Source organism: Anticarsia gemmatalis, chromosome 18 (genome assembly GCF_050436995.1).
Source record: "Anticarsia gemmatalis isolate Benzon Research Colony breed Stoneville strain chromosome 18, ilAntGemm2 primary, whole genome shotgun sequence".
In the NCBI taxonomy this organism is placed as follows: domain Eukaryota; kingdom Metazoa; phylum Arthropoda; class Insecta; order Lepidoptera; family Erebidae; genus Anticarsia; species Anticarsia gemmatalis.
The window spans coordinates 3,185,909-3,213,196 of record NC_134762.1 but is presented as its reverse complement, the minus strand read 5'-3'; the positions used below and the strand labels follow the sequence as shown (position 1 = coordinate 3,213,196).

Sequence of the window (27,288 nt, the reverse complement as noted above, 5' to 3'; positions counted from 1 at the left end):
TTGGCGACGATTTGACAGGGCGATAGATTATTCCACGATGCTACTATTTTGAGCTGAACTTTCGTAGCTGTCAATGAAAACTATTGCAAAGGGCACTTAAAGTATTTTATGCGCCAATGAGAATTTTCTTACTCTATTTGACTTGCTGACTTCGAAAACTAAATACTCATCTCCGTGATTTCCTTACAGAAACCTCAAGTTTATGCAAAATTCGAGCATCAGAATCGCACTACAATCAGTAAACTACACGACCGCTTGTTTCTAAGACACAGAGATAAATTCAACACTTGAGCGTAACGAGCTAAGCTCGTAAGTCATCTAAGTGCATGTAAGACGATCTTTTCCCGTAGAATGGTCCAATTAAACCGTTAAGAGGCTCGTAATGCCGCCTTTGTTTTATATTGTTGACATACAACGCTTGTTTATCGGTTTTACGAGCTACTACACAGTTTTGTAACGATTATGAATGTTAGGCTGCTTTGCTACCAGATATGTACTGAGATAGCTCGTGGGTTAGTTAAAAACAACCTCACGCTCTCTGGGGTCAAGCTACGCTTGCCGAGGTTGTTGTGTGGATGGGTGACCACTGACCATCTTATACATATCGAGTACCTCCGTGTTTTGGAGGGCACGTTAGATTGTGGGTCCTGGCTGTAATTTTCAAAGATCTTTACCAGTCGTTAACAGTAGTCAGAAGCTTGAAAGTCTGACAACCAGTCTTACCGAAGGGTATAACCCAGATAACTGGGTTGTGGAGGTCTGATAGATAGTTCCATGTATAATACTGGTATCCAACTGCATCCGGTGACACTGGAAGCCGACTTATTTTAGTTCTTATAACAAAAAAACCTTTCTTAAAAACCTATGATTTGCTAAGCTGAGATATCTTTATATGTTCCATGTGGGATTTATAAAGTTGATTAATTATGGAAAGTTGCCTTTAGTATAATTCTTCGTGGTTTTTACTAGATTTCCAAGAGTTCCTGGATTGAAATGAAAACCAGACACGTGCCGGCCTTCAAACATATGAGAAACCAGTTATTATAATATCACAAGCTTGAATACTAAGAACCGTTTACTTAAAAGTACAATCAGTTATACAGGGTGTCCCAAAACTCAACGATAATCCGAGACAGGATGAAAGGCCAAGTCATACCGGTTATAGGAAAAATAAAAAAAAAATCCATATCACTTAGGCACGAATGCTCTGGCACGAATGCAGGCTCTGCAACGGCGCGGCGGCGTACAAAAGATTTTTTCACCAGTCAAGCAAAATTCCTTGCATTTATTTCTTCTGACGCTGTGTCAATTTTCTGGCGAAGTTCTGATAGATTTTGTATTGATTTCGAATATACTTTTTCTTTTATGCATTCCCAGTAAAAATATCTACTGGATTTAGATCGGGGGAACGAGGAAGCCAAACAATTATACCACTCCGTCCGATCCATTTTCGGGGACACTCGTCGTTCAAATAAAAATAACATTTTTAATGGCAAGAAAAGTGGCAAGTGTTGCACCATTTTGAAATCTTGATTAAATGCGCCAACTTTTGAAATAACTTGCCAAGGGTAGTGTAGTACATTTTTTTTTCAGTATGAAGCGTCAAAGTTGACTAACGATATTTTTGAGAAAGATGACTCACTAAAACTTAACTTTTTTTATTAAATTAACAATGTTTTGTGCATTAATTTGTTATACGATTAATAGCATATTTAATTAAGATCACGAAATTCAAAAAAACACAGCGAAATTGTGACATTGGTGATCACAGGACTTAAAAATGCGACCAAGGGTGTGGAATTTCAACTTTTTTGAAAAGTGTCTATTATTGCTGAACTAAGTGATATGGATTTTTTTTTTTATTTTTTCTATAACCGGTATGACTTGGCCTTTCATCCTGTCTCGGATTATCGTTGAGTTTTGGGACACCCTGTATATACAAGTACAGTCTATCAATTATTATATATGAACAACAAAATCGCCCGATATTGTTCCCTATTGAATGCAAAGGCTCCGTGGCGCAGTGGTCTAGGTCGCCACGCCGCTACCATTGCGTCGAGACGTCGTGGGTTCGATCACCACATGGGACCATTTTTTGTGCGATTTACAAAAAAAAAATTTTGAGTCTGGTTGGACTTTGTGTGCGATGTTTGTATGTTTGCAAAAATCCCCGCGACACAAGAGCAACTCTTATTGCGGGAGTTGTATAAAAAAAGAAACATTTCATGTGTGCGTAACTTAATTTAAATTGAGTTACAAAAGTAACTAAACAAATATTTGTTTTCAAAACAAAAATACTTAGGATTGATTGCCCAATTCCAACTATTATTAAGTTAGTAATGAAATATAGAAAGGAAAGTTTTCATAAATATTTTATGTCTTTGTTTTATGATTTTGTTGACTGTACCTGGTTCCAATTTGTAGGGGAATATACCTGTGTGTAAGTTAATGTTAATTAAATCAAAATAAGAGCAAAATAGGTACATACAAGCTAGCAAGACGAGACAATCGGTGAACAGCATATAGCTAAACTTTATTCCATAGATGGGTGACCGCATAGTGGTATTTGAACAGGGCGTCTCCGTGCTTCGGAGGGCACGTAAAAACTCGGTCCCGGTTGTTGTCAGTTAAGATAACAGTCGTTAAGCCACGTCAAAGGCCTTCGGGCGGCTTGAACAACTTTGACACTAGGTTGACCACTAACCATTTGACAAGAAGAAGAAGCTAAACTTTCTACTGATTGACAGCTACATATATACCTCTGGATTGCGACGTGGGAGACGAAAGATCATTGCAGTACAAATTGGGGTAAGCAAGATAAGACCACAAAATGATGGGGTAAAGGAAAAGATAATAAAAAAGAAAAGGTATAGTTACGAACGACATGCGTAAACAAACGAACCCGCTTACTCTTCATAATACTACTAGTCTAAAAAATTAAGGCGAACTTAGCTGCCAAAAATTATAATTTTGATTCTAAAACTCTATTTAAAGCTAAATTTCAAGGTTAAAACGAGTTATTCACTATGGCCTTAGAATGATCTAGATACACTATTGACATAATAATATCTATGTTTAAATCTGCTGGGAAATACAAAACACATTTTAATACCTACGTAACATCAAGCTTTTTTCCATAGGCGTGGGCAAAGACACGGGAATGTCACTTAATCACACACAGCACATTAGTCGATCCTTACAAACTTCCCTTGCTTCATTCACAATGACATATTAATAACTAGAAGCCGCCTGCGACTTCGTACACGTGGTAACCCTTCCCATGTAAATCCCGATCCCTCAGTAATATAACTACGGAATGAAAAGCCTATGTGTTATTCTAGGTCTTCAGCTACACACCAAATATCATCCTAATCGGTTCAGTAGTAATTGCTTGAAAAAGTAACAAACATCCATACATACAAATTCTCATTTATAATATTTAGTAGGATAAAATGATAATTCCAAACTTTATACCAAACAGGTCATTGAAACTTTGGCCAAAATTATACCGTCGTATTGTCATCATTTTGTTATGTGAACGAAATTTATTCAGATACGAAGTGCTGTTGGCTGTCCTTTCGAAACGCGTGGTCGTATACGAAAATTGTATGGAGTTGTGAAAGAACCTTTTGCAATATTGTTTCGATATGATAATGTGTATATTAATAGATTTGAGTAGAGGGGTGCAGGTGTTTTCACTACTTTTTGGCAATTTTGTTCGTACTTAAACGTATAATTTGAAGAAAAGAAGTGTGCTTTATAAGTGTCTGTACGGGGTATGATATTAAGCTATTATGTTTTAGTATCAATACATATGACATACATACTTACTCTGTAATATAGAAAAGCAACAAGTTGATTGCTGAAATATTTTTGGTTTCATTTTAAATACTTTTATTGTAATCCTATTAATACAGCGATGTGACATCTTTTTTAAACCAATCGAATTTTAATTTCGCCTCGATGCTGTCGGGACTAAGCTAGCTGGCGGTATAAGCTCAAAGACTAATACCATTTACTTATACAGCTCAGTGTATTGTACACACTATTGTACAGTGATAAAAGGGCTTGTCAACTCCCCGCGAAGCAGGAAACTCTATAGGAAATAGAAAAGGATGTTTGTGTCTGTGAACAAAGCTTATTTTATTGTTGCACTTTTTTACTTTAAAAAATTAAGAGTTATGCTTTGTTTTGAGGCCCAAGTTCGTATGTAGTTGTTGTTCTATGTTATATTTTTGGAAATTAAGTTCTGATAGTTTGAATAAAAAGGCTTTAAAATGCCACCAAACTACTGAAGTTCTAGATATTTTTTTTGTATACCTGTAGAGTAATTATGGATTGAATTTCTCTATTGCTTTACTGCCGATGTAAGCTAAAAAAAATCTTATGTAATTTACTTTACGACTGTTTCATTTACCTAAAGACTAACATCCATATTTTGAAGCATTTTTTTATTGACAAAGATTTTCTTTAAAGTAGAAAAAATAAGAAATCAGGCAGTTTTATTTGAGTATCTTTTGATCATTGTTATTAAGCCATTGTTACTTAAATTATTCACAAAAGAACATTTTAATTAAAAACATGGGGGTGAAAAATTAAGAGGCCACATTTTGATGAAGACAACTCACACCCTTGGGGTGTTTTCTGAGAAACGAGAGCAAGACATACATAACTGTCAGTATAAAGAATTTTATTCAAATAAAATTAAAGATTTTTTGGAAAATAGTGAGCGTGGTGAAAAGCTTAACCTCTCTTTCATTCCAGGATGAGATCTTTGCCCAGCAGAGGGAATGCAGTGGGCTAGAATAAATTATTTATTTTTAAAGACTATGCTTTTTATTTCTTACGAAACTCCTGCGATATAGAATTATTGTTAGTATTAGTTAGTATCAATTTTTTTTGTACAAGTCCCACAAAATCAATAATATTAGGTATTTTGGGAATTGTTGAGTCAGAGTTATTTTGAACAAATCTCAATATCTCATATTTAGGCTTCAAATTCATACTCTATAAGCATTATTAAAGTGACTATAGTATCTGACTAACTACTACCTACTGGATCAGCTACAAACCTTTCATTACATGATCAAAGGGAGGCAGAGAGCATCAAAACGTCATTCGTTAATGAACAATGCCTCCATGACACAATAGGAATGCACATAGATACTACCCACAGTACCTTTGAGTTCGAAACAATAATTATCTAAGAATATGATAGACTAATTTACTTGTAGACTGTCTCTATGGCATGGTCGGTCAACTGCTGATCTTGAGGTCTTGAGTTCGCTTCTCCAGTCGGGCAAAGTACTACTATTGATTTTTCTAATTTAAATTAGAATATTTCTCAAATGTATCTGTTTCCCGAAGTTTGGTAAAGTGCCCGGTAAACGAAAATAAGCTCGCTCCCTTTAACATGGAACTAACATTATGCGAATCGTGAGTGTATTTCGTACACACCTGCATACACTTTCGCGTATAACAGGCGTGATATTACGTATGAGCAACAAGTACATCTTTTACATCAAAACTATTAAAATGATTTATTAGTATAACAACACATACATTATTATGTATGTAATAAGTACTTAACTACAACCAACAATTACGCCTAACGAACGGTAGTTAAAACCGGTTAAGATTATTATCAGTTATCTTGTAACCTTGTAGTAATGGGACGATTAAGATTTCATGGTATCACTAGCTGACCCGCGCAACTTCGCTTGCGTCACATAAGAGAGAATAGGTCATAATTTTGCCCGTTTTTGTAATATTTTTTAATGATACTCTGCTCATATTGGTCGTAGCGTGATGATATATAGCCTATAGCCTTCCTCGATAAATGGGCTATGTAAAACTGAAAGCATTTTTCAAATTGGACCAGTAGTTCCTAAGATTAGCGCGTTCAAACAAACAATCAAACAAACAAACAAACTCTTCAGCTTTATAATATTAGTATAGATTTAAACATAATAATATTACGTTAATCTTGATATTTGCAAATGTAAACTTGGACAAAGTTCGACACTCTCAATAAATATATAAATATAATGTTTTTTCAATATCTGATTCAATTCAGAAATTGAACCAAAGACCTCCACAAAGCAAGACTGCCACTATTAATTATAACTAAATTTATTGTTTATTAATTAATGTAAATAAATATTCGTATACATTTTTTAATAATTATTTAATTGACGCATTAAATTTTCCTTGTTGCCAAATAGGGTAATGTTATCAGAATGACGTGAACATTTGCAGTTAGTCATACTACTTATTCATGTTAAATTATTTTATATATTTTAACAAAATAAATTGAATATTATAAAGTCATATTACTCAAGATGCGTCAAAACTGCTCTCATGATGTAAAATAATTTATTTTAATAATTTAATATATATTTACAATAGACCTTATACACAGACTACATTGGTTTTCCTTGAAAGAGAATATAATTCGGTCTGGTTTTGCTTTATACAATTTGTCACTATTTTTTATTAGCTTTTATGAACTTTATAAACGAATAATTTAGGAAGATTATAATATAAAAAAAAAACCTATCAAAAAGTTAAATAATCTTCAAACCTATTTATCGTCATAAAAATATTGTTAAAGAAATTGAGGTAATTTTATTTTGTGTCATAACGCATGACAATATTAAGAATAAAATTTAGAATTCGCTAAAAGCAGAACTAAGTTTGGAACAGTGCAAAACTCATGGTGTAGTTAGTGTTTGTTAAAATGATGAGTCATCCACATTACATAGGTCTTAGTCAGTGTTCTGAACTAAGGTAAAATTATATACATATGTACGTAATATAGAGTTCTTATCTTGTATACTAACATAACACGCAAAGGTGAGTCACAAGAACAGAAAAACACAAAACCAGTTTTAAACATAATTTAAATAATATACTAAGTAGATGAGGTAGTTGTTATAGAGCTAGCAACATATTTTAAATTTATTTTTATTTTGACCTTCGTCTGGTTTCGGGGAATCCACGGAAATGAATAAACAACACATTTTTATAACATAATATAATATTATTAACACGAATTAAATCTAATAGCATATCACATTTCAACAAAAATATTTTTATAATTGAACACAATTTTCGTATTTTAATCTTAATATACTAAACTCACAACATTTTACGTATAAAAACTATCAAATACAGTCCTAATATTAACAACCTTACACCTATTTTAAAGGTAAATCATCCAAAATAGTTTTAAAGTAATTATCTAGCTTAGTTCTGATCGAAGTAAGACTTTTATTATACCTCTCTAGATTTTCTAAATACTCCTTCGGATGGTCGCCCATTCCTACAGACTTCATCATTTGAGACAAAGTAGGGAACATTCTACAGATGAACTCAAATAATTGCTGCATTATCCAATTGTGGTGTTCTCTTAACGACCCGTCATACGCCTTCGTAAACATTTCTAACGTATCCATATCTTCTGGATGTATATTCGCTTTAGAATTGGTTAAAATTTGTTCGAAAAACAGCTCTATCAATTTCAGTCCCCTGTTCAGCCATAAACACGCTAATAATGCCTCATAATCACCTCTTGCATGTGCTTCAGTCATGAGTTCTAGAAGACAAGAATTCTCATCACATATAAAAGTCTTCTTCATTTTATTTACATTCCTTTGCACGTCCACTCTCACTGGCGTGAAAACAGCTCCAAAATTGTGTAAAACAATCACCAAATCAGATGAAGAAGCGAGAAATTCCTTGCAGTTTATTCTTCCATTCTTTACTGGAGGGAAGTCTCTCATTGGTAATTGGCCGGTGTATTTCATTGTATTATCCATTGTATTTGTATTGTATTAAATACACAGACGATTGAACACTTCACGACACTGTTTTGAACTTGACTCATTACTTAAGAAACTGGCTGGTTATGTGACGGGACGCGTCGATGTGTAGAAGCTCTCAGCGTGCGTCGCTAGCTAATACTAACAGGCGACTTAGCGACACTCATTATATTGTTTCGTATGTACTCTGAGTACAGATTTTATCTTGAGTAGTTGAAGCGTAGTACCTATTTTCTGAAACTTTTATGATACGTCATAGTTGCGGAATAACCATTAGGTATATAACCATAGTTTGACAATATCTATACATACGTCATACATACATGATAGTTATATAGTCTATGTATGTGCGTTATATACAACATATCAAAAATTATAAGAGGATTTTTCTAATACGATATGTGGTTTCTGAAATGGCCCCCTACCTTAAGCCCATAGAATTAAAATTCTTGTTAAATAGCAGAAAAAAATCTTGAACCACAAAAATCATGTCTTTTACCCGATTGTATGAAGAAGGTGTTCTTAGGGCGTGTCTTATTCATTTGGTTTCTGAACAGAGAAATGATTTCGAACAAGACTTAGTGGCTACTTATCTCTGAAATCAACTACACACTTTACATGTCAATTAAAAACATCAAAGTAACTAATAGTTAATAGAAACGGACAATTACATAGTTAATTATTGTATTGATCCGAACAATTTGCCACGATCAGTGAACAATGTGATTGTAGACTTCCTACAGGATCTCACGCGAAACTTGCCTTTGCCTATAAAATCAAGATGGTTCATTTAAATAAGCGTAATCATGAAGAGACTTTTGTGTTTTATATTCCTGTTTGGCTTGGTGCAAGGGAACGGAGATTATTGGGTTGGACATATAGATGGTTATGGGTCTCCTGGTAAGATATTATTTATTTATTAACTTCATAAATCATGTACAAAAGTTATATAAAGGCAGACTTAATGCCAAATGTATTCTCTACCGTAGTCAATCTACTGTTATGTTTTTTTTGTTGTTTTTAGAGGACCTATCATATTGATTTTTTTTTGTACATATTTTTATGAATTCAAATCACAAGTTTTTAATGTTTTATACACGTGGGATCTACAAAAGTACATACAAATACAAAAGTCATATTAATTAAAACTAGATTCTGCGTGGAATTCTGTACATACTAACGTAATATCTTGTGTGTTATACATGAAGGTTTAGGTAGAGTTGTTTACAAAATCACCCATGTCTCGCAGCTAATAATATTAGTCTCATGTAATAGGAGGCGAGCCTATAGTCCCAATTTTCATAAAAAGTGTAACAAACGTAAAATCATCTACAGTAACTTTCCCGTTAAAACAATTAAATTTCAGTCGTCAATCGCCACGAAACCCATCATGCCCACATTGAAAAACCATGTCATCTCCACGACACAAACTGCATCAGACAATTCTTCGCGCGGAACTCAGGGTGTACTCCCGTGCACGGTCCAGCTCCAGATCCCTACATCATCAAGAAAGGCCCAATAGAAACTCCTCATAGTAACGTCACTATTACTATCAATAATGCCCAACTGAAAGGCCTGAATACTGGACGAATTAAGGAGTTTTAGTAAGTAGTTCTGAATAGTCCTTGATTTCAATGTTTTGTATAGCTGTGATCTGTGGTTGGGAATTTTGAGTGCTTGGGTGAAGTTCTTAATGCAAATTAGGTTTAATATTTGTATAAGTGTGACTGTTATTATAATATTTTAAATACGTAAGCTATTAACGTATTAAAAGTTTATTTTACAAGAAAAAGCTTGTAATTGCAATTTTGAAGACTATGAATTGTAATTTATTACATAAGAAGAAGATGTGTTTCCGGATTATTGCGTAATTAAGTATTATACAAATTGATTATATTATTAGAAAACGGTATAATTTTTTGTTTAAACGTTACATTGTCAATAACAAAGAAAAGACAAATCGTACTTCAATAATGAATTCCATTCTGTTTTTTTAAATTATATTTCCCATAATATAGAGAATTTTGTATCTTTTTAGTATCAACAAGAAAACAGGAGTTTTGGTATTAGAGGTGGTGTTTGGTAAAATAGTAGTATACTCTCCAAGAACAGTAGTGACTCACCATCTAAGAGGTCGAGAACCTGAAGAAAGAGCAGACTTTACTAACATCGAATTTAGTAAGTAAAACTTTTTAAACTATGCACCTATTTATGTTTAATTTAACATTTAAATATGTTACTATATTTCTAGTTATTATTCCCATTCATGATGGTTATTTTAATACCATTCCTGCACTGGAAATTGAAAGAAAGGAGATTTTTAAAGAGTTCTTGAACAGACGATAAGTCTACCAACGCACACTTGTCCGTCGTTTGCTTGACATTTCGGCGCCTACGCCTTTGCATTCTCAATCTGTGCATTACAGTTAATTCCAGCAGTTTTACCATCCAATTCATCAAAATATATGAAGTTATGAAAGGCTTATAAAGAGTTTCGTTTCTTTCACTCCTTAGCGAAATGAAAAAGAGAAAACATATTTTAGTAGATTTTAACTAAAATAGGTTTATAGGTGTTTATGAATAAGAGAGTTAATCTATAAGACATCAAAACTGTTACGTTCTTCATTCTAACCGCATAATTACTTACTTTTTTGCAGTCGACATGTCCTTAACGCTGACAATACCATATCATAATGGCTTTGATCTAGCTCACAGTCATGTGTACACTTATATGACAAATAAACCACATCTGATTGCTGGACCCGGGCTCACGAAAGGAGGTAAGTTTGATATCTTCTTTAAAACCCTACACTAAATTCTAACTGGACACCTAAATATATTGCTGGCAAGTAAGGCTTGCTATTACACACATATTTGATTCGGCATTAATCAGCCTAGCCGGGTAACAAAACCGAATATGTGTAGATGATCCCAATCGGCACGAGTGAGTCAGGTCGGTCTTGTTGTTTGATAAATATTGCCGAAGCGAACATGCTGAACAGGTGAATATGTGCCGAATATGTGTATATGTAGCAAGCCTTATAGCCAGAGATAGAGACCGGTAGGAGAGTTTGGAAGGAAACGTTTAATAAATAATAGGACAAAAAATTCAAATACCTAAATGCTTCTATACTGTGAGTGTGTCTGTCTTAATTAATAGTCAATAGTCTGTGTTCAATTCTTATACCAGACAAATTGCTGTTAGGTTTCGAAAGACAACTAAGTAAAAAAAAATCATACTCCTAACTTTTCAGACTACTATACCAACAAGAAATGGTTTGATGATTCTGCCTTAAGCGCCGAAGAAGGAATGGTATCGCAAGGTCCAATATACATCTCCGTTTTTATGCAAAGCAAGATCTGCGATTTTGGATACCACTGAAGAATTAATAAGCGACTTTTGTTACCTCTTTCTGTATAACCTTCGTGTGTATATTTTTACTGTTTTTGTCAATGCAACTTTCTAATAAATATTCATGCACTTTGTGACTTTTAATTACTCTTTTATCAGCATGTTACTAGTAGTAGTATATAATAATAGCACTCTAAAATAAATGCATTGTAATCATAGCGAAAGTTCTTCTACCCGTCTTTAAGGTTTTCGCGACTATATTATTATTATTAAAACAATTTTGTTTCCTGTAATAATTATAAAAACATTTATTAAATGTTATGCTAACTTAACTAACTTTACTGCAAAAAACTGTCTCCGCATACACATTTTAGGTCGGAATCGAATCGAATCGAATTCGTTCGCATCAAAAGTTTTCCCATCATTAAAACCGTATGTTGTAATCCAGGTTATAAATTTTAACCATACCAAAATTCTTAAAAATCCTCCCAGTGCCAACTTAGTTTTGGCATATTTGAGTAAATAACATCCAATTTTTGCATTCATACTATTAAATATGTGCGGAAAGTACTTCTAAAATGCTAATTACTAAAGACAATTACTGATTACAACACGAAATAATGAGTGGTAGGGAAATGAGCCCGGTTCATTGATTACCTGCATGATATGCATCAAGCACAGTCAAGTTATGTTTAATTGATAATGTATGTGCGTAGTTATGTATACTTTATTACTTAGTATCACGCAAATAAGGTACTACGAAGTTATAGGAGAGCCTTGTGCGTGGGACTTTTATAGAAGCGCGATTTTCTAACACCGACGCCTATATCAACAATGTGGTAGAACTCGTCAAAGGAGATCATCCAGGCTCCATACATTTTTGGGCCTTTTTTCAAAGTGCCGGCCAACAAAAAAGTGGCATGTATCAATAGAGCTAGCCATTTGAAGCAATAGTTAGTATGGCACGAAACCGGTAGGATCGCTTTGAACCGAGTTATACAGGTTTGAAGATTCATAATATTCAAAGATTTATTCATTTCTGAAAGTGCTGTGAAACATAAAATAATGATTGATTTTGCCAGTATTAACTATCGTATATAGTTGATTAAAGGTCGTAAGCACATACAGTATTTATTTCTTGCGGGAAATAAACCTAAGAATCCTGTTTGTAGCAGCAGTCGCGTGGTAGAGAGTCGTAGTAATAGATTAGAGTGTTACATTATTGAAATTATGCATATCATCATTATAATTGAAAACCATTTCTCAAGACTTAACAATATTACTAGCTAATTGAGTTGAAACCTTTATGCTCGCATAAATTATAACTCGATTTACATATCAAATACAATGTAAATGAAACCTCATTATGATGGAAACAGGTAATCAATCTATTATTTTTTATTGATCCTATCGCTTTGAATCAATCATTTTGAACTCAATAATTACGAAATTAAATACACGCATAAACAGACGATTAGTTTGAATTATGCATTATTAATGAAGTTTATTAATCGATATGTAGGGTAATTTCCTACTATTATAAACATTATCTACAACCGATCTCTCAATCTGCTATCGAGAAATTTTGTATAAAAATCTGATCAGTGCCTCTAGCGGGTGCCATAAGAACTAATTTTGAAGTACATTTTAAACGTCCTTAACTAAAACATTTTGTTTCTTCAAGTTATTTTAACTGATCGCTTGTTTCTCGATGGCACTGAATGTATAAAGTCACTCTACTGATACGATCTGTTTCCAAGCTACATATCTTAAAAAAACACCTATAACTTTCCCAATTCGCTATAATAATATACATTCATTTACACACATAGGTACATAATATCTCGCTTATTATACCCGAACGTGTAGGCAGCGGTGTATGAAATACACCTACGTTTCGCTATTAACAATGTTAGTCCCATATAAGCAATAAGGACAGAGCCTATTACCATACCGGGCACGTTACCAAGCTACAGCACTTCGTGCGATCTGGAAATCGAACCCTTGATCAGCAATTAGTCACCGACCGTTACCGACCGCACCACAGAGGCAGTTTTTCTGGCAGCATTGCCACGTTGTATGGCAATGCTCAATCTTTGGCCCAAGAAAATGCCAGCATTCTGGTCACGGGAGTAAGTGGTCGCTCGGGCCCCATGGTCCCAGCGTCTCGACCCCAAACGGCTCAAACACGTCATAATCATTAACAAAATTTCTGTATTTTTACAATTTTCTAAACAATCTCTACATTATAATCCTTACAAATAACCTTTGCCAACTTACCTTGCCATTGCACATTGAGTGGACACTTGAAGTGCATACAACGTGTGATATAATCTAATAAGGCGAGGCGACGGTGCACTGTGTAGCTAGAACAGCTAGTACCTACAGTACTATGTGTACGGAAACGGACGCACTCCGACTCGCCTTCGATACTAAATGTGGTTCTCAAACATACAACTACTAACTAGATTTCTTCGTTTATATTCATTTAGTCCGATGGACGATTTTATAAGAGATAGGCTTAGTAGCTTACTACCTCACTAGTATTTATAAACATTTTCAGCGGTCTTTCAGAATGACTTTTTGAAGTAATGAATATAGGAAACGCTGTAGGGGGAAACTGAAAAATACGTGTGGATTGTGGCGGATTTAAAAACATTATGCATTACCTTTACACGGGCTGAAAAAGACATTTTTCAATTCTAGAAGTAGCATAGCAAAATAGCGGCAAACTACTACAAAACCAAATGCCCTGTGTTGTATTCACTCGAATTATTGACAAAATTTGTATTCATATTAATTAAATTAATATGAATACAAATTTTTAATTTATATTTATTTTATTTAAATTCATAAAAGTCATAATCATGTTATTTTAACTAATTAACTTACCAGAGGTCGTCCGCGTGGAAAACCTTCCCGTGTAAATAACTCGGGAACTCCGAGACAAAAAACCTATGTGTTATTCTGGGTCTTCAGCTACCTATACCCAAATTTCATCGTAATCGATTTAGTAGTATTTGCGTGAAAGAGTAACAAACATCCATACGTACTCACAAACCTTCGTATTTATAATATTAGTAGGATTTTAAAACATATTTTAAAACGCAATGCATATAACGGTAAAGGAGATATAACTTTGAGCACCATATCGCAGGTATAATTAGCTTAAGGCTCAACACCGGACGCGGAGGCTGCTCTTATGTAAACGATGCGTGGACTACAATCTGGTTAGTTGTTACACACTACTTTGTTTATGTACCGTTGTCATTGTTACGTGAATGAAAACCTATGAGGGTTGGACATGATTGACATGTATATGAAAGCCTATTAAAAATAACTTTACTTTAAGTGTTACTTTATTATAGCCCCATGGCTACGAGATATTTGAAGCACAAGAGTTTGTAAGAATCGTAATAATGGATTCTTCTTATTGTGTATAAGGGATTGTTTTTTGGACTCTGCCTACCTTCTCGGCAATTTAAAGGCGTGATTTTATGTAAGTTTATAATAAACCCAAATGCTCCTTTGACACATTATCAGTTGAAGATCTAAATAGATTACTGAGAATAGGCTTAAAAGTGGACGATTATTATCAAAGACGTGCGTGTGATAAACAGTGGCATGCATATTAAGAATAAACAAATTTTGGACAAATTCGCCATGAAAACTAAAATGGTCTACTGATTCTAACACTTATTTTGATCAGCTTAAAAACAATACATGCTTCTTAGTTTAATTCTATATAAATTCCAACTTAAAATCAAGTTCAATTACAAAACTATACTAAACAGTCATCCTATTTTCTTATTTAACTCTTGAATCCCTCTTGCGAGAATAATTCTATAAAACAATTAATGATATCAGAAAATACATCGCACACCTAAAACTTTTACAAACTTCTTGTCTCAATAGCACAAATTGCATCAGAAAAGTTTTGTAATGGTAAATTAGATCATGCGTCGTACAAAAAGTGTAATTTACATAGCTCAATATTCATGTGAGGCGCCCTAACAAAGGCTACGGAAAGTATTTTGAATACCAGACAGACCGATCGTTGACCTAGATAATGAACAAGTCTAGAAAAGATTTTCGGAACACAAGTGTGGGTTTTGATTGAGGTTTACAGACTGAGATTTTTTATCTAGTTTCTTTGGATATTCAACCAATTAGGGACAATAAGAACTAAAATTAATTGCAAAAGAAATGTAGTAGTTATTTAATTATTTCTCTAGCACGACTTTCAATTTTACCGTCAGTACTATGGATTATCGAGAGTTTGGCTTTTAAAAATAGTTCATAACGCATCCGATAATGGCTAATATGAGTCTGTTGTAGGTAGTGAGAACACACAGATTGAGTACAGGAGTAGTAATTTAGAACTTAACAGGTTAGCTGAAATGTGCTGAAAAGTAGGTATCAACTTAAATGATGACCACTTAATTTATCAATTGTTGACAAAAACTATTATTTTTTACAGGAAGTGGGAGGTCAATATCTTCAAATGAAATTATACAAATATCTTGAAGAAACACAAAAAATATGTTTCGCAAATTGAGTATTTATCCTTAGCCGTAACCTTTGAATTCTTTCACTTTACGACAAAAGAACCTTTTCGGTCCTACACAAACAGACACCGTGTTATTACAAATTTCAACGTCATTCCTTCGTATTATAATATCAATATTATTGTTGTATGATAACGATATTTTTAGTTATTACTAGTAAAGTTAGTGAAGAAGTTTTGAAGGGTTTTATTAATAGTTTTAGTATTTGAGACGATCAGTGTTACGTTACGCTCACCTGACGGAATATCATTGACTAGCGGCCACCAAAAATCAAGAAAATAATTTCGTATAGAAAATGTATTATTCATACAACTGCTGTACAACGAAATAAACCTTTGTGATAAAGAATTTTAAAAACTCAAAATATATAGGCACTTTTAAGCATTTATTTGTGAACATTACAAATTTTTGTTTCGGACAAGAGGTACAGGTCTCGCACAAATGCTCGAGACCCATGCGCAGATGATGTAGAAGTATTATTGGATACATTGTAAATAAATAATATCATATAATACCGAATATAATATAATACTGAAGTACTTGATTTTGTTTTGCACCAATTCGCAGAAAATACGTTATATCCCTAGCACCGAAGTATATAATATATGCATGTACATGATATATCTATAAGCAATGACGTCATGTGCGTGTTTGTCAAAAAACAACGAATATCGATAAATCAAGGTTTACATTTCAATTAATAAATTATCCGCTCGTTTATGGCGATTCAGACAACTTAAACAAGCGACATAGGGCGGCCGGCGGACTTACATTAATGACATTAGCGTTTTGTAGTGATGGGACACGTACACACACAATATTGCCTTACAAAAATATTATAATAACTTATTTGTTTATTTTTAACTTCTTTTCTGATAAAACTGATAACTAAAGATTGATTACAATTTTATAATTTATCGTTTTATCGCTGTTTTAATGGTGGTTCTATTCAAAAGAAGAGTTTACTGCCATTTTATTATTATATCTAATCTGCGTAATCAGACATTTGACTCCCGTAATCAGAGACATATAAGGGGCTTATAAATACACCGTCAATTGAAAAAATGCAAAAGCGTTTTATTTATTACTGATCTCAAGATCTCGCTTATAACCTTTTTTAGAGACATTCAAAACAATTTAAACGAGCTGTGAAACAGCACGCCCACAACTAACTGATGAAACAATCACTGAAAAACAACTGTATGTTTTCAGAACTAAAGCATTTATTTACATTATTCTTCTAAACGTCTATTGTATCATCGCATCTTCAATCTATACTAATATTATAAATATATGAGGCTATGAGGATGGATGTATGTTTGTTACTCTTTGTCGCAAAAACTTACTAAACGGATTTGATGAGTTTAAGTACTAAATAGGTTTTTTCTTAACCTAAACTTTCCTGTAATTGGGAAACTGTCTCTCTCGACCTCCTTCGAAGTTATAATTTGGGTAAATACAAGAAATACTTAACTAATGAAATCTTTAAACCTGATTTTATACCTAAGATACTTAGCCCAGTAAAACTTTTCTCAAGCATAGTCGCGAGTAGAAGCTAGTATCATATAAATATCATACGATTGAAAATTATTTGCAAATTCGTTGGCGAAAAACACTAATATCAATCTGTCAGTTTGTTTGTTTTATTTGAAACGTATCTAAAAATATGTTCTTTCGACACTCATCGGGGCTAGATATTGATTCCGTATTTATCTCGTTTCGTGAAAGTGATATAAACATGTGGGAAGCATTTATTTAAGAACAGATTGTTGCGTGATTTGAACTAATTCAAATACAATATACCGAGAAACGCTTTTATGAAATTGCTTGATGCATTTTGTTTTTATAAAAGATGCTCTGCAATTTTAAAATATGAATGAATATCGGCCGATACTGGTCAAAACTAGGCAGTTTTTAATTTTCCTAATAATAATTTAGCCTCCTTTGAACCTCCGTATATGCAACCCAGCATCTCGTAAATAACTGAAACATACTACAAACGTAGACGACCACATAAATAGTAGTATTTGGACTAAAAAAACTCTTAAAAATCAGATTATCGAATGTTATTGAACCTAGATTAATGTGAAAATACACTTTTTTTCTTTGAATTGGCCGACGTTTCGGCGCAGGTTAGCACTGGTTGCGGACAAAATCAGGCCATACACGTTAAAAATGCATTTTTGCGTTAATTTCTGTTTTTCTTCGCCCTGCATAATAATGCGTAGATTACGCAAATTAAGTTATCGATATTGATCGTGCACCTCACTACCGGCGAGCCCTCTTTGAAAATTCGATTAACGTGGTGTACATTTACAATATTGTCAGTCCAGTGTCCCGTTGGACTAGCACATGGACTGCCACATTCACTTACTGTTTTGTGTGTGAATATGTATTAAAAATAACTTCCTGATACTATCTCAATGGTGAGTTTTTTAAGTATTATTTTATTCGCGAATTGTCCTCTATGTTTATAAGATTAGCTTCGCCAAGGTTTCTCCCGCGTTTAATTAGTTAAATGAATTTATTTATTTATAAAATGTTTTGAGCAAGAAGTTGATGAAGCAAGACAACATAAGAATTGTTCTGATAGTTCAGCTGTAACCGTGAACTTCCAATGTTTCTTATCGTATAATGCGACGACGACTGCTCACGAAAGAATTTAAAAGGCTGTTTACTAGTTTTGTAAATTATGCTTTACAAATATGTAATAATGTAGAGGTAAGGTGTGAAAGCTTACCTCTCCATAAAACCAAAGGTAGAAAAGATTAGGATGGAACATCAGAATAAACATCCCTGCCTCTTATTTTTCGTAATCGTTCACTCAATGCCGAAGATCTAGGTTCCTCTTTAGGTGCTGGATGGACCTCCCTCAAGTTAAAAAGTAAATTACGCTACTCTTATTTTCCTCAATTGTTTTTTTCCACACCGAAGACCTATACTCTTCTTTAGGCGCTGGATGGTTCTACCTCAAGATAAAAAGGAAATTCAACACCAAGTTTGGTTGCCTTAATAATTTTACCTACACATAGCAGAAGATAGGGAGGACTGGAAGAAAATGGGCCTTTGCCCAGCAGTGGGACAATACATGCTATAAAAAAAACACTTAAAAACTTGTAAATTTTGAAGGTAAATAGATTGCTAGGCCTATATCGATTCAGTTAGTGCAAGGCCATATGGATTATGTTTCGGATTCGTTCGCTGAAATCCTATCGTGTCATCTCTAATCCGGTTGACAGTTTTTACTAACGACGTTTGCTTATACTCTAGGACGTTGGCTTCAAATCAATTTGGCTCTACATAAAGCTAACAATCCCCAAGATTTTTTTTGACGTTTTGAATCTATGGAAAATTTGTTAATTTGCTTTGTAACGCTTTCAAAAATAGATTACATGCAAATATTAAAATACCCCATTACTGTTCAATTGCTGGGTATTGTATCCTCCCGGAATAAGGGTTACACCTTGAGTCTACCACGCTGGTCAAATGCGGATTGGGACTATGCATTTCTTCAAGAGCTGTTCTTCAAGAGTTCTTTTGTTCAATTGATTAAAAAGAAAATTAAATGACCTACTCCATACTTTTTTGGTTTTGGCGGAAAGCTATTTCCAGCACCATTCGAATTTAATTCTTGCAAATCATGCATTTGGCAATGATTGTTATTTGTTGATCAAATAAAAACGCATACACATTTCACCATTAGTGGGAGTACTTTTTTAAGGATATTTTACAAACATGTCAGTTATTTCGCATAATTACTTGTATATGAAAACCTCGCGTTTTAGTACTGTAGTACACAAAAAACTTAAACGCAACGTCGTCACGTAATACGTTGCAAAGTTATTTAATACCTTTTAATATCACTTCAATTTATGCAATGAAGTTGACTGTCCCTTTTCCCTGTAGAGGGCGCGCGTAGTGCCTGAGTGATATTAATTCATTCATTATGTATTTGTTTCACAAACAAATCCATCAAGGAGCTTCATGCCTTGTTTGAATATAATTAGCATCAATTGACTAATATCTGCTTGTTTTGAGTCATGACTGATGCTGTCATTGTTAGTGGAACCTAAAAGCAACGTTTTAGCACGTATCCAGTAGCGCTGTACGCGTAAAAGATCTGCGGGTTAAGCGACCCTTGGCTCGGTCATTACATAGATGGGTGAATCATGAATACCACATAGTGGTATTTAAGGAGTCTCCGTACTTAGGAGAGCACGTAAGAGTCGGTCCCGGTTGTTGTCAATTAAGATAACAGTCGTTACGCCACGTCAAAGGCCTTCGAGCGGCTTGAACAACTTTGACACTAGGTTGACCACTAATCATACGATAAGAAGAAGAAGCACGTAAAAATGTATTATGATTATATGCCTTTAGTAATAACAAATATGCACATTCTATAGTCCAACAATTTGTAGAAAGCTTTGCACACCTCGCCACTATCAGAGGTATACAAAATTAAGAACATCTTAGTGACCCGTAAACTTGTGCAACTGACGGTAGCCTGAATGTTACAGCTACTTTATCCTACTAATATTATAAATGCGAAAGTTTGTGAGAATGTATGTATGTATGGATGTTTGTTACTCTTTCACGCAAATAGTACTGAACCGATTACGATGAAATTTTGTATGTGGGTAGCTGAAGACCCAGAATAACACATAGGCTTTTTATCCCGGAGTTCCCGGGGATTCGGGATTTACACGGGAAGGGTTTTCAAACGGACCTAGTCGCAAGCGACCTCTAGTTTCTAAATTAGCTGGGCCGTTTGAATCAGGCCAGCAATCACCAATGAATCAGTTACTATCTCATTGACAAAATTGTACTACATACCACAACATCCATTAGCCAAATAACTGGGGGCCTACTTTAATTTAACGAAAAGTGAAATATATCACCAATTTTTTAATGTTTCTTGCTATAAGTCCATTCATTTCTAAGCTGCGATTCAATGAATTAGTGGAACATATATCATTTAAACCTACTTTGCCTATTTCACAAAAGTTCACCGAAAGATTGTTGAGACTGTCGACTCATGATTGTCGAACTAGCAGACACCTCCTGACGTCTTTATGGATAGGCTGCTGATTATGAGGTCTAAGTTCGACTCCCGAATCGAGAAAAGTATTATTGGTCTTATATAATTACATTAGACTATTTCCTAATAGTAACCCGGAGTTTGCTCCGCGCCCAGTAAAATGGCAATAGGGTACAGCCTTCTATTATATGGGACTAACATTGTTAATAGTGAAAGTTGGGTGTATTTCGTACACCTCTATCCTATACCTTCACATATAACAATCATGATATCATATATCTATGATTGTCTAACATCAAAATTACCTACTATCGAAACATCGGATAACAGAAACATAGTAGTCCTACTGTTTCGTCAAACCAAAACAGATGCGTACAAACCAAAAGCAAGTGCACTTCGCACAGTTTACTCTAAATAAACGTATCAGCTCCACCATTTTGGAAATGAGCCCACTACCGACTCGTAAATCTTCATATATTTATTACGCTACCCGCAAAACGTACGCGTAATGATGACATGCAGTTCAAAATTAGATATTCAAACTGTTTATTTAGATTATCATTTATTTTGGTGGTGTAATAACGTAATGTTGCAAGATTTAAGACTTAGGATTAACGGGATCTTCCATTATTTTTTTCTAGCTTTTGTGTAATAGGTATTTAATACTAGCTCTGATATGAACGTATGTATACTAGATTTTTCCTGCAACCTCGCTATCATGCATGTTTTTTCATTATACCAGTATTTTTTGCTTTGCCGGAATATATGTATATTGTTCCGGAGTTTTACTGTTAAATTGATATCAACAGATAGGACAAGAATAAACACAATAATGTTTTATATAATTTGCTTAGATTGATCTTAACTGAAGTTACACAGGTTATGGATACTGAATACAATATGAACTATACCTACGTATATAACTGTTAATTATAGTACCCAATGCCACTATGGATAGTTTTAAGTGCAAAAATCTTCATCAAAAAGCACTCGGTGCATAATAAATACAACTGCCCCCTTTAAGATATTCAGGTCAGGTCTAAAATCACGTGTTTTGTTACCCACACAGAATAAGCTATACTATGTGCGTAATTCGCACATAATTACCAATAATTACACCTGTAGGTGTATTGAATGAGTATTTTGTATTTGTTAGAGCCCACACTATACTAGGTTCCTTTCCCGGAAGAGAAATTGATCTTATTAAAATATGTAAATTGCGATAATAAGGTTAAGTGATGCTGCAATTTAAATTAATTAATTGGATATCAGATGAATACAAAATGTCAAATTTAAATAATAACATTAAATTAATGAGTCAGAAGTAACGCTTTAAATACCTACAAAATTAATAACTTTTTCAATGGAAATATTTAAAATTCTGGTATAAATAAATAATTTCAGTCATAGAATACTTCTTCATTAAGAAAGTAAAATTAATCTCGGACAAGACAAGCAAATAATAAATAAATACCCGAAACTACAAACCATGGAGAACCAACGAATATAAATACACTAGAGTAAGCCCGCGACTTCGTCCGCGTGGAAACCCTTCCCAATTAAATCCCTATCTCTCGGGAACTCCGAGATAAAAAGTAGCCTATGTGTTATTCTGGGTCTTCTGCTACGTCCATACCAAATTACATAGTACATATCATCATAATAGATTCAATAGTATTTGCGTGAAAGAGTAACAAACATCCCTACATATTCACAAACTTTCACATCTATACTATACTAACATTATAAAGCTGAAGAGTTTGTTTGTTTGTTTGAACGCGCTAATCTCAGAAACTACTGCCCCGATTTGAAAAATTATTTCAGTGTTAGATAGCCCATTTACCGAGGAAGGCTAGCAGGGTAGAATACCAGTTAAAAAATGTTACAAAAACGGGGAAAATTTTGACCCGTTCTCTTATGTGATGCAAGCGAAGTTGCGCGGGTCAGCTAGTTTATAACATTAGTAGGAGGGATATTAGTAGAAAAGGTAGACAAACAACATTGCAACACACGGAGGCAAACTGGACTTGATAAATCAACACTTAACAAGAAATCTGTATCCATACTCAAAAGACGTGGATGAAAAGGATCGCAGAGATCTTTAGTAGGTATAGTTGCAAGGTTTATACGATCGGTCCCAATTTGCACCGTGTCAAAACACCTGCGACGGTATTCGTAAATACCGTTCGCTTTTAGAGCACTTGTTAGATTGTATTCTTAGTGAACGATTTACTAACCTAGGTATATGTGCCTGATAGTTTGTTATGTAGAATTATTCCTGGACTTTAAGTAACTAGTTGTATACAAAATTATATTACACTTGATAATTTACATTTTAGAGTTCAAAGAAGTAAAATTGTTTCAAGTTCTGCAGCACAATTATAAAGATTCGATACCATCGTCATCGTAACGTTTAAATGTCACAATAATTGATATTTTTGTTATTTTGTTTGCATTCGATTTGATAAAGATGCTTGAAACAATACCAAAGTTTTCATACGTTTTATAGCCAGGATGTTTGAGAAAGCAAATTAATCCATATCATTATTATAGACTTTAATATAGGACTAGTCTCCTGCAAATTACAACAAAAAAAAATAAACCAACGATCACTAGATAATTACAAGAAAACACAATATCCAAATATGGCTACGAAACGTGGCTACAGAAACGCAACAGTTAATTAATACTAACGATGTTAGGTATCTATACTATATCAATTATCATTACGATAAAAAAATATTTCACATAAACATGCAAGTCAACAAATATCATTTAGTGGTATAGCTTCTGTCATCAACTGGCTCAAATATCTTCATACTAGAGGCCGCCCGCGATGTCGTCCGGGTGGAAACGCTTCCCGTGTAAATCCCGATCCCTTAGGAACTCCGAGATAAAAAGTAGCCTATGTGTTATTCCGGGTCTTCAGCTACCTACATACCAAATTTCATTGTAATCGATACAGTAGTATTTGCGTGAAAGAGTAACAAACATACATACTCACAAACTTTCGCATTTATAATATTAGTAGGATAAATGAGTTCCTTCTTCATGTAATGGGTTGGATAAGAATCAAGTTAACTTGTATATTACAAACGCACTGCGAAGTACCTACTCGTTTAGTCATTAAGCGGCCATTGTAAAGACGGTGGCAAAGATGTTTTTGACTACTGGAAGGTGCTGGTTTTATTAAAAGAAGTTATTTGTGGAGTCTAGTGCTATAAGAACTGCTTTATAAAAAGAGAATATAACAGTAACCAGGATTTTCCTCTTTCGGTCTTCGAGTTTTATCTAATTGAAACGAAGTTTACTTACTTCTAAAAGGACGCTGCGTTATTTTATAATTAGGCAACACATGATAATAATATTAATGAACGTCTGTTATCTTTATGATTTTTGCCGAGTTGCTAGACTCGTCACTGTCGTCACCTATCCCAGTAATAAAATAACAACAAATGAGAAATAAAATCTTTTAGGATTCCGATTTGTAAAGATCAATATTTTTTACCCTATAATCTAGCCACGCTCGTTCAAAATTCCACCATCACAAATAGTAAGACAAAGCAAATGATGCTTCCAGTATTCCTATATCTGTATCACGATCGTTGCAAGAGATTTAGTCGTCTTTGATCCAGACATTCGTGTGTATTTGTTTATATTTTAAAAACGTATGGCCCCGGATACTTGGCTCGAACGGCCGATAAACATACCTCCTTGTATCATACCCACTTAGCGATGTGATATATTAAACTTTAGTTGCAGATAGTTTATTTATTGGGTATTAATAACGCTTGATAGTAGTTTATGCGGTTATCGAAGGATAGGTTAGTTGGCAATCTTTAGTGCCTATCTTCCATCGTTAGATAGCTGTATTTCTATAATTATGTACAAGTTTAGCTAATCTTATTGTACAACCTTTTTAAAAGAGCTATATGTAACTATGGTAACTGAGATTATAATTCTTGATTTATCAGGTGGGCCACTGGAAGAAATATCAGCAGCGCGCAAAATCAATTCAAACTCTTTTAAAGAATCGGCAAATACTAAGTATTCTAGAAATATGTAATTTGTAACTATATACTTTCGTACGGTCGATAAGCTACTTTTTTTAAGCTACAACGATAGATTGGTACGTTTAGCTTTAAGCATATTGAAACACTAGCTGACCCGCGCAACTTCGCTTGCGTCACCTAAGAGAATCAAAATTGGAAGAGGGTCAAAATTTTCCCCGTTTTTGTAACATTTTTCGTTGCTTCTCCGCTCCTAATGACCGTAGCGTGATGTTATATATAGCCTATAGCCTTCCTCGATAAATGGGCTATTTAACACTGAAAGAATTTTTCAAATCGGACCAGTAGTTCCTGAGATTAGCGCGTTCAAACAAACAAACAAACAAACAATCAAACAAACAAACAAACTCTTCAGCTTTATTATATTAGTATAGATTATTCAATTGATTTTGATTAATAGTTTCTAAAGGTTTAATGATAGAACGGTAATGATCTATGAAAGTATAGACTGAATACCTACTTGAGTCTTAAGTATCTGTACATATATTTATTGTTATACTTAGACAACTCTAGGCGACTCTCAGTCTACGACTTGGACTCTTGTAATTTTTGTTTTTATTTTAAGGTTAACTAATAAAGGACTCTCTAGATTTTTGTGTAAATGTCAAAGGATTCTTCGTAAATGAAAAAATAAGTCTTCATCTTGCGTGTTTTTCTCTGTAATTGATCTTTATATCTTATGTTGCTTTTTCTTTTTTTGTCTTTGAAACTTAAAATACCTTAGCTCTATTTTTTATTTTTACTTTTTATGCTGCCTTTGAGGCGCGTTCAGTAGTGTTCCTGAGTTCGACTCCCAGGTACAAAGTGCCATTGGTATTTTTCTATTATTCACAATAGAAGTCTAGAGCCTGGTAACGTGCACGGTATTTGGCAATAGACTTGGGACTTAAATGAGGCTGACGTTGTTATTGCATTAATGACGAAACTAGAGTGTACCTTATATATCTACGGGTATAACACTCGTAATATTTCATATGTTTGTAATTCTTATGCTAAGTACTTTCCCCACCATCGCCATTATTACCAAAACCAACAAACATTTATTCACAAATCCAAGTCTTATTTAAAAATAGATTCTGATCGTATGGAACTACTCTCTCAATTTAGTTCGCTATCATCCGCGCGCTCCCAACTACGTTAGCAAACGTACCCGGGTTAAATAACATAGTGTAATAAAAAGTCTATAACAATTAGTGACGTCATTACATCGATTCGTAATTTAAACAGTAACGGCTCGCTCTCGAATTGACTTGTTTAAAATTCGAATGTGTTTTAAATATTTGCGGGTTTTATTCGAGGCTGTTTATTGTGTTCGATATCGATTCGATAAATATTTATTCGAATTAAATTTCTGTACGCATTTTGTAAATAAAAAATACTCGGATTGTGCGCAGGAAAATTTTTAACTGTAAATCGAAGTTTTGTATAATTGAGTAATAATGAAAAGCTTGCTTAAAAGGTAGCTTATTTTTAAACTTGTATATGGTGATGGGTTAAGTGCTATGCGATAGACAGATAGTGAATTGACAAAAATGAAAAGACGAAAAAAAGACAGCAAGGTTCGGGTCAGATTTAACATCACCAATGTGGTAAGTATACAATGCGCTAATTCACAGTAGGTAATATGAGCGCAGTGTCATCTCAGCTCCATTTTATTTTTGCACTTACGGTTGCCCTCAAGAAATGCGTAGGTAAATATCACTTTAAGTTATTATATTTTTTGAACCAACTAAGAATGAAATTAGTTATGAATACAAAAAGATTACAGCATTAGAATTCATTTCAGCACTAATACTATCAAATTACAACGTAATGCCATTTTAGTTCCTACAGAATTACTTAGTTCGCATGTAACTCTACATTACCTACCTCCTACCGCGTATAAGTTTCATCCGGCAACGTATAAAATTTCAAGCGTTTCGAACCAACTTTCAACTTTAGTACAACTTTTGAAAGTAATATCGAAACAACTCCGTATTTCAGACATGTAATAAAATAAAACTATTAGTTGAAGGCAAAAATGTTGTAAACATGAAACCGTGGTTTTTAGCCAACTCACCAATGACTTTTTGAAAATATTATTATTCAAAATTATAATTTGCATGACATATTTTTGAGCCCAGAAGAAAACCGTGCCCATTTATGGGAAACTACTTATTTTCATATTTTGTGCAAAAAATAAACAAATAAAAGATCACTCACAGTTACTAAGACAAGAATTAAATAGTTGGAGATCACAGATCCCCACATCACATAAATAATTTTAACACAGCAAGCTAAGGACTCAAGGCCTAACCCCTCCCTCATTACGGGAGGAGACCCTTGCCCAGCAGTAGGACATTAATGGGTTAAATTTATTTTATTTATTTATTATAAGCTAATGATAAAAAAGCAAACACCTTGATAAACTCAACCTTCAAACAATTTCTCATTCAAA

At 33.9% G+C, this 27,288-nt stretch overlaps 3 protein-coding genes across 4 annotated transcripts in view; 2 read left to right on the top strand and 1 right to left on the bottom strand.

The window, feature by feature from the left end:
- Positions 1-7,199: 7,199 nt before the first annotated feature.
- On the bottom strand, positions 7,200-7,820 carry LOC142980750 (glycolipid transfer protein-like). Its single transcript, XM_076126328.1, has one exon. The coding sequence runs from the start codon at positions 7,818-7,820 to the stop codon at positions 7,200-7,202; it is 621 nt and encodes a 206-aa protein (XP_075982443.1).
- Positions 7,821-8,628: 808 nt separating this feature from the next.
- Positions 8,629-11,312, top strand: LOC142980633 (fibrohexamerin-like). 2 transcript variants are annotated; one of them, XM_076126128.1, is made up of 5 exons: positions 8,629-8,723; positions 9,190-9,427; positions 9,862-10,001; positions 10,481-10,603; positions 11,095-11,312. In XM_076126128.1, the coding sequence occupies exons 1-5, from the start codon at positions 8,630-8,632 to the stop codon at positions 11,103-11,105; spliced, it is 606 nt and encodes a 201-aa protein (XP_075982243.1). In that variant the 5' UTR covers position 8,629; the 3' UTR covers positions 11,106-11,312. The 2 variants fall into 2 exon arrangements, with proteins under 2 accessions (XP_075982243.1, XP_075982242.1); XM_076126127.1 differs by having other exon boundaries at positions 11,078-11,312.
- Positions 11,313-18,049: 6,737 nt separating this feature from the next.
- The window catches only part of trp (transient receptor potential), a 46,821-nt gene continuing 37,582 nt past the window's right edge, over positions 18,050-27,288 (top strand). Inside the window, exon 1 of the mRNA XM_076126080.1 lies at positions 18,050-18,169. Within this exon, the coding sequence (XP_075982195.1) occupies positions 18,167-18,169 (3 nt within the window). The 5' untranslated portion in view covers positions 18,050-18,166. The remainder of the gene's footprint in view (positions 18,170-27,288) is intronic.